Source organism: Choristoneura fumiferana, chromosome 8, assembly GCF_025370935.1.
Source record: "Choristoneura fumiferana chromosome 8, NRCan_CFum_1, whole genome shotgun sequence".
NCBI lineage: Eukaryota > Metazoa > Arthropoda > Insecta > Lepidoptera > Tortricidae > Choristoneura > Choristoneura fumiferana.
In genome coordinates, this window is record NC_133479.1 from 11099388 (window position 1) to 11106566 (window position 7179).

Here is a 7179-nt window from a genome sequence, read left to right on the forward strand (position 1 = left end):
AAGAAAAGTCTGAAATTTGTAATTATTTATGTTTGTCTGTCAATATCAGTCACCATCTAAAATGACGCCGCACTACAATTTATAATATGTACATGTACTACAACACACTGCAACAATTTATATGTGTTAATTTATGTATGTATTTATTTTTTGCTGTTTATCCCACTGCCATTATTTTAAACGTGTATTATATGTACGATAATATATATGTGTAGATGTATTTTTGTTGCGTTTTAAGTTTCTGATCTTCTGTTGATGCACCACCTGCTGTAACCTAGTCCTTTCTTATTACTGCAAAAAAGGGTTGCCTGGAAGAGATCGCTCTTAAGCGATAAGGCCGCCTATTGCTGTAATTTTCTCTTTGTGTAACTGTTTTCTGTATCGGTCACTGTTTCTGGTGTACAATAAAGAGTCATTATATTGTATTGTACAGTCAAGGGCAAAGCTATCGACACGGGCAAAATTGCAAAAATATACTATATACACGGCCTTAATGTTAAGTGCATAAAGTCGTGTATACATATTTTTGTGTTGATATCTTTGCCCTTGATTGTACATTAAACACTGGATATTCATAGACCTACAAATTTATACGTAACCCTCGGATGCACGAGTCCGGCTCGCACTTGGCTGATTTCATATCTTTGAAATCACACCCAGCAACAACAACTTATAAAATTGAAATTTCTCAGTAAAGTTTTAAGTACGGAGGTATAATATTTAGCAGACAAAAGATTAATATTTCGCTTTGTGAAAAATCTTTTCATCCGAGGCAATAATATGTAAATGTTCTTCATTCCATTCTATCGATACATTTTCTCCCAACAACAGGAAAATAAGTAAGTAACGGAAATACACGAATGCTTGTTTGTATGTATTCTTAGCAAAGTTTAGAAACTAACGCTACCTACCTACTTGTAGGTACAACACGTGGCGGTCCGGTTGGGAGAATTTTTATGTCTGCTTATAAGTACATTAGGTACCAACTAGGTGGAATATTTGCACTAACTCTTAATGAAAATAGTTTTGATACTTCAATAATAATATAATATTGAGATTTCATTTACCTACTAGTTTTAACCTAAAAGTTTATCGAAAATTATCTATTCTATTAATTAAAATAAATAAAATATATTTTATTTATTTTGTATTTACGGATCGAGTTTTTACAAGTCTGACTTTCATAGATAAAGTGAATTTTGACTTTTGGTTGACTATTTCTCTGTCTTAGATTTTTTTGCACACTATTTACCCTACCCACTCAAGTTCCACAAAAGAATCTTAAAAATTTTAACAGCTATGAAGTATTCTGTCGTTAATGCAGTTAGCCCGAGTGTGTCGCAAGTGTTGCACTCGCTCGAATGTCGCTGATTGGTTTTAAATTATACCAATAGCTTTCACATTGTTGTATGTATGTAGGTACTATAGTACTTCTTCTTCTTCTCTTTTAAAATATGGCTTTTCTGTCCTAATTAAAAGGACAATTTCGCAAGTGTCAAGTTAAACTCTCTTTGAGAGGCACGTTGTACGGTGATTGTAGTTTTTGCAACTTGATAGTAAAATTCCAGAAACCACGTGGAGACCACTTGCGCATTAAAAAATGTCAGACACGAGAGCAATATAGGACTTTGGGATCATTGTTTTTTTTTTTTTTTTTTTTTTTTTTAATGGCAATATACAAGTTCGGATAGAAAACGACGATTGTGCCAATGTCAAAGTGAGGAAACGGAGCGGAATTTAATCAAAAAATATTACGGAATTTTGATAGGAAAGTTTAGGATCAGGATCGGGTTTGGACGGAATAGTTATACGTGAATACAAATTATAATGAGAGGCAGCATATTTTTATTTTAATATCATTAGAAACAATGTATGAAGCAATGGAGGCATAGATACATGGGTTATTAGATGAAAGTAAGCAGGGAACGGATGTTGGTAATGGAATACTTTGTGATATAATACTGTTATAAAAAGTAACACGGTCATAAAGTGGACAAGATAAAATTATGTGGTTCAGATCACCTACCTCCGAACCACACTCACAAGCAGGGCTATCTATGATATTAATCTTCGCCAGGTGTTCCGGCGTGCAGACATGACCTAAACGCATTCTTATTAAAACACTAGTACTTCTTTTGCAAAATTTATACTTAAAAAACCAGGGTTTATTAGGAATGGAGGGCTGTATGCGGCTGTAAGTTTTACCTTTCAGGATACAACTTTGAGACCAACACTCTTGCCAGGAATGTTGGAGATATGTTCGCGGAAGATTGATTAGGTCATGAGTATAATTTTTGTACGGGAACATATCTCCGTCTTCAATTGCTTTATTGGCAATTTTGTCAGCCTTCTCATTACCTTTGATGCCGCAATGACTTGGAACCCAAGTAAAAACTACTGAGAAACCTTTAAGAAAGCATTGGAATAATTTAGTCTTGATTTCAATGATTACGGGGTATGATGGACTGGATCTACAAAATGGGTACTTTTCAAGAGCCTGCAGAGCACTAAGAGAGTCGGAGAAAATAACAGCTTCCCTTAGCTTCATGATAAGTATATATTCTACAGCCTTTAGGAGGCCAAACGCTTCCCCAGTAAAAACTGAAGTCTCAGGCGGAAATTTAACAAGTTGTGTTATTTTATACTGACTATGATAGATGCCAACACCAGTACACCCTGAGGGCGATCTTTTCGATGCATCAGTGAAGATATAATGCCATTCCGGCCAAATACTGTAAACCTTGCTATTAAAGTAAGTATTAGCATTCAAACTGCGTTTATCAATGTTTAAATTGTACTTAATGTTAGGAGAGAATATAAGAGCCTGATAGTCGCATGTAAATATAGGGAGAATGTGAGATCTATGAGTTGGAGCATCCAAAGAACGGAATTTTTGCAAACTTTTTACTAAACACGGAGAAGACTTATGCAACCAATAACGCGATGTTCTGATGTGTGAAGATAAATTTTCCAATTTATTTAGAATCGGATGTTGAGAAAACTGAATGGAACGATATAAGTATTTATCTGATAAAAACTGTCGTCTTAGTTTAAGTGGCGGATCACAACACTCTACGGGATCATTGTTCACTGTTAAGGTTAATCGCCACATAAAACACTATCAAAATTCTCTTTCTCTTCGAATGCTACAAATCGAATCCAGGTACTCCGCCGTTAAGAAGTCAATCCTGACACTTGTCACTCCCATACTGAATACGTCAAAAAACAAAAACATTGACGTATTTAGTACCAGGATGACAGGTGTCGGGATTAACTTTTTAGCGGCGGACTGCTATAGGTAAGTATATAATGATCGCGAGTTAATTAAACTTACTTGGTATTGTTCTGTTCTATCCGCGTCAAATTTTTCTAGATTTCTCTAGCATATAATAGCATATAATATAATATCTGGTTTCTTTGGAATTCAGGAACAAGGACGGTATAAAATAATTTCATGGTTTTGTGCACTGCTAATTGGTGCGTCAATTGACAAGATTTAATTTTTTTAACATCTGTTAATTACTACAGGAATCGAAAGAGTTTTGCCCCCTGAACATGGCAAAATATTTATTATAATTGATTTCTCCATATTAAAAAAAATACAAAAAATTGAAAAAATATGTCTGAATTTGCCAACACTACAACAGAATAGATATGTTTCCTTTGCCTTTATCACCAGAAAAAGGAGCTGTCATAATTTTGATATTGTCTCTATGCAACGTATACGTCAGATTTACGTGATCTTTTTTTTAAGAGACTAGACAAAAGTAATGGATCTATTGTGTCGTAGTTTTGGAGTTATGCCCTTTTAGAATAAGCACATCTTAATTTTTTTTAAATAAATTAATTAATAGTTGTAGCCAAATTTTAAAAATATCAGCGTTTTTCTCTTTCCAAACAGAATACAGAGAACGAATCAAATTATAGTCTTAGAAATATGAAATCTTGTCAATTGAAGCTATACTCGTATTGTGAGAAAAACAACTTATAATATTTTGATTATTTAAGCACACTTATCAAAACTTGTCTCTACATTTGCAGTCAGTTGTTGTGTAGGTTGACTAAAATTTATATATTTACCTACACTACATCCATACATGAAAATTGCCTAGCTGCTTGTACCGGACGCAGCTGACGCGGCCCAAAGGAGGGCAGGGCGTTCTCAATGACACTGTTGTGTCACACGGCCACATGACTTGTTATCAGTTCATATCTAGGTGACTATGCACATTATTTACAAGGCACCTTACAGGCACTTGAGCTCGTTACTGTACGCGAATGGAATAATTGGTGCAATTATAAATAAAGGTTGTACAAAACAATGTTTAATTTAAAAGATGGTTTAAGGTGAAAATTTAATAGTGCACAATGAACTACGAGCCAACTGAATCGTGACCCACTGTGGAAACTTTTCGTAGAAAAATTCATATTGACATCGCATTGCTTGACAAGGGAATTCATTGTGACTCTTACTGTGAGAACTTTCTACTGTGGCTCAGGAATCAAATGGTTCGACTGTACAACATTATATTTACGCTCATACGTGGAAAACACTTCCTAATTAGTAATTTAATAGTTTGTTTATACTTGAGTTCTTAACACGTAGTAAGCGTTTGGTAATTAAGTATATTACCGTAAAATCAGGCAATTAGGAATTATAATTATGCTTTGAAGTTTAGACAAGATAATGAATATGCGATCAGAACTTCTGTTAATATCGTCACTGTTGTTGCTATAAGTGAAGTTGATGTTCTAAGCACGTACTTAAGTGCTTCTTTGATGGAAATGTAAGCCTAAGTAACAACTTACGAACTTAAAATAATTCATAAAATTATTAATTGGGACTAAACTTATGCTCCAGTGAGCGGTATTATATATTGTTTATGTGGAACAATGATATATAAGCAAAATAAAAACATTTCAATCATTTTATATCGTTTTTAAGCAATAAAAATATACAAATATAACATAAACACAAATTGAGCAAGTCACTTAGGCAATGTCACCAAATTCGTTTATAGGATGTAAGGGGAAGAGAAGTATCTAGCGAAGTACGGAGAAGGGGCAACCGCAGCGGGAGCAGCCACGTAGGGGGCAGCGGCGACCACGGGCGCGGGGGCAGCGGCGACCAAGGGGGCAGGGGCGACCACGGGGGTTGCAACGGCGTGGTTGACGGAGTGGGCGGAGTACGAGCTGGCGTAAGGAGCAACGGCGTACGCTGCGGGCGCCACGAGCGCCGCGGGCGCAGCGGCCAGAGGAAGCACGCCAGCGTTGGTAGCCGCGACGGCCAGGGCGAAGACAATCTGGGAAAAAGATCACTATCAGCGTTAATTTAAAACCTTTTATAGTTAAAGCTCAGTTCAGCCTTAGTATCCTACTAATTCTACTTCCTACTATATACGCAGGATAGCGACAAACTAATTCTGCGCGGACGAAGTCGCGGGTAACGGCTAGTGTTTTATAACTGAAATTGTCGAAAGGAATCTCTTACATATACATCTCTTTATTTATTACCAGCGCTTTCGGAGAGACCATCAATGCCGAGAACAATGCGCAGCAAAAACTTAGCAGAAAGTTTTTTTTTTTCTAAACAATAATTGTATTACAATTCTCTTGACTATTAAAGCTAGTAAAACAAAATGTATTAAATAGAAATCTTCCGGCTGATGATGGTGTGATGATGTATTTTTATGACCTACATATTTATGTATTCTTGGACTCGTGATTATGAAACAAACTGACGGAAGTTTCTTAACTTAAATGAATTCTTGGGCTGTGTTAAAAAATACTTTCTTATGGAATATGTTACTTTTTGTATAACTTAATGTAAAAAAAAACTTACAACGAATTTGGCGATCATTTTGCTTTGTTTGTGTGACTGCTCACAAGATTGGACGCTAAAAGAGAAGCAGGTGGACTGTGCCGTCTCCAGGGCATCGTCACGTTTTATATGGAATGTGATTTAGTTGGGCAACAATACGGGCGGCGCATGCGCGTTTCAGTAATGCGCAGGACATCGTTGGCTAGCCGCCACATCTAAGGTTGCCACAGAACTAATAATTTATTGAATGAGGCGCTACTTTACTTTACTTTTTACTCGTTTGCCCTCTATCATGTAAAAAAGGTCCATAATGCGACTCGTGTACTGTATGAAACAAACAGTGACCTTGGCAAGTTATCTTTTAACTTTTAAATAGAATTATATGGTTGCGTGCTGTCTGAAAGAATAAACTTGCAATCCCTTTTGGAATAACTCGTTACCTTTTAATGATTTTGATGAACACCTTTTATGAAAAAAACGTTGACTTAAATTTGTGAAATAAAAATGAAATTCATTTATGCCCTTAATAAGAAATAAATCGATATTTGATTTTTTTGAAAATGTGACGTGAAGTAAATCGTGCAATTATTAAATAATTTGACATTAAATGGCGCGTTTTTTAAATTCGCTAAAATTTATATGAGATCGTCATTATTGCATGGTTGGCACTGTAAATAGCAAGCGTCTTTAGCCAGGGCAGTCAGTCAAGCGTTTTTATAACGGGTGGTTATGACAGTGATGAAAAATTAGATTGTGGCTAAGCAATCCACGGAAGCGGCATTTGCGCTGTTTCCTTGACTTAGTTTGAATTTCGCGCCTGAGTTTAGAAATTCATACGATACTCCGCGCTGAGACCGTCCAGCAAAGTCATAAGGTTGAGCTACGGAACAGAAAATTTTTCTATAAATAATGAAATTATGCTTACCTTTTAGGAAGTTACAATAGTTCTTAATTAGTCCTTTTTCACGTATGCTAAAATACCCGCAAAAGAGAACAGGATCAGTTCAGTTTAAATTTATTTATTCAGTAAACTCTATGTGCTAATTGGCAGAATAGGTTTTTATTCTCAAATAATGAACTATAAACATTGCTCACCCACGACCTTACGATAGCTACGTTTATGCAACAAATGTACACTGTAAGAACATACACAATCAACTATCACCACCACATCACTACGCTGACGCTCTGAGGATGAACTCTGATTGAGTTCGAAATGCACGTGTTCCTTCTGCCTTTATTTTCGTTCCTATTTCCTTCTACAATAACCGACGCTACATTTTTGCCTCTCACTCGGTCATCTAGCACACGTTTTTTTATTTTTTCATAGGTTTTAATAGGTTGCGATACCCATGTGT

General features: G+C 35.9%; 1 protein-coding gene across 1 annotated transcript; it reads right to left on the reverse strand.

Moving 5' to 3' along the window:
* Positions 1–4924: 4924 nt before the first annotated feature.
* LOC141430493 (uncharacterized) lies at positions 4925–5918 on the reverse strand. The gene is made up of 2 exons (XM_074091213.1): positions 5843–5918; positions 4925–5303 (listed from the first exon to the last, which is right to left on the reverse strand). The coding sequence occupies exons 1-2, from the start codon at positions 5858–5860 to the stop codon at positions 5016–5018; spliced, it is 306 nt and encodes a 101-aa protein (XP_073947314.1). The 5' UTR covers positions 5861–5918; the 3' UTR covers positions 4925–5015.
* Between the last annotated feature and the right edge of the window lie 1261 nt (positions 5919–7179).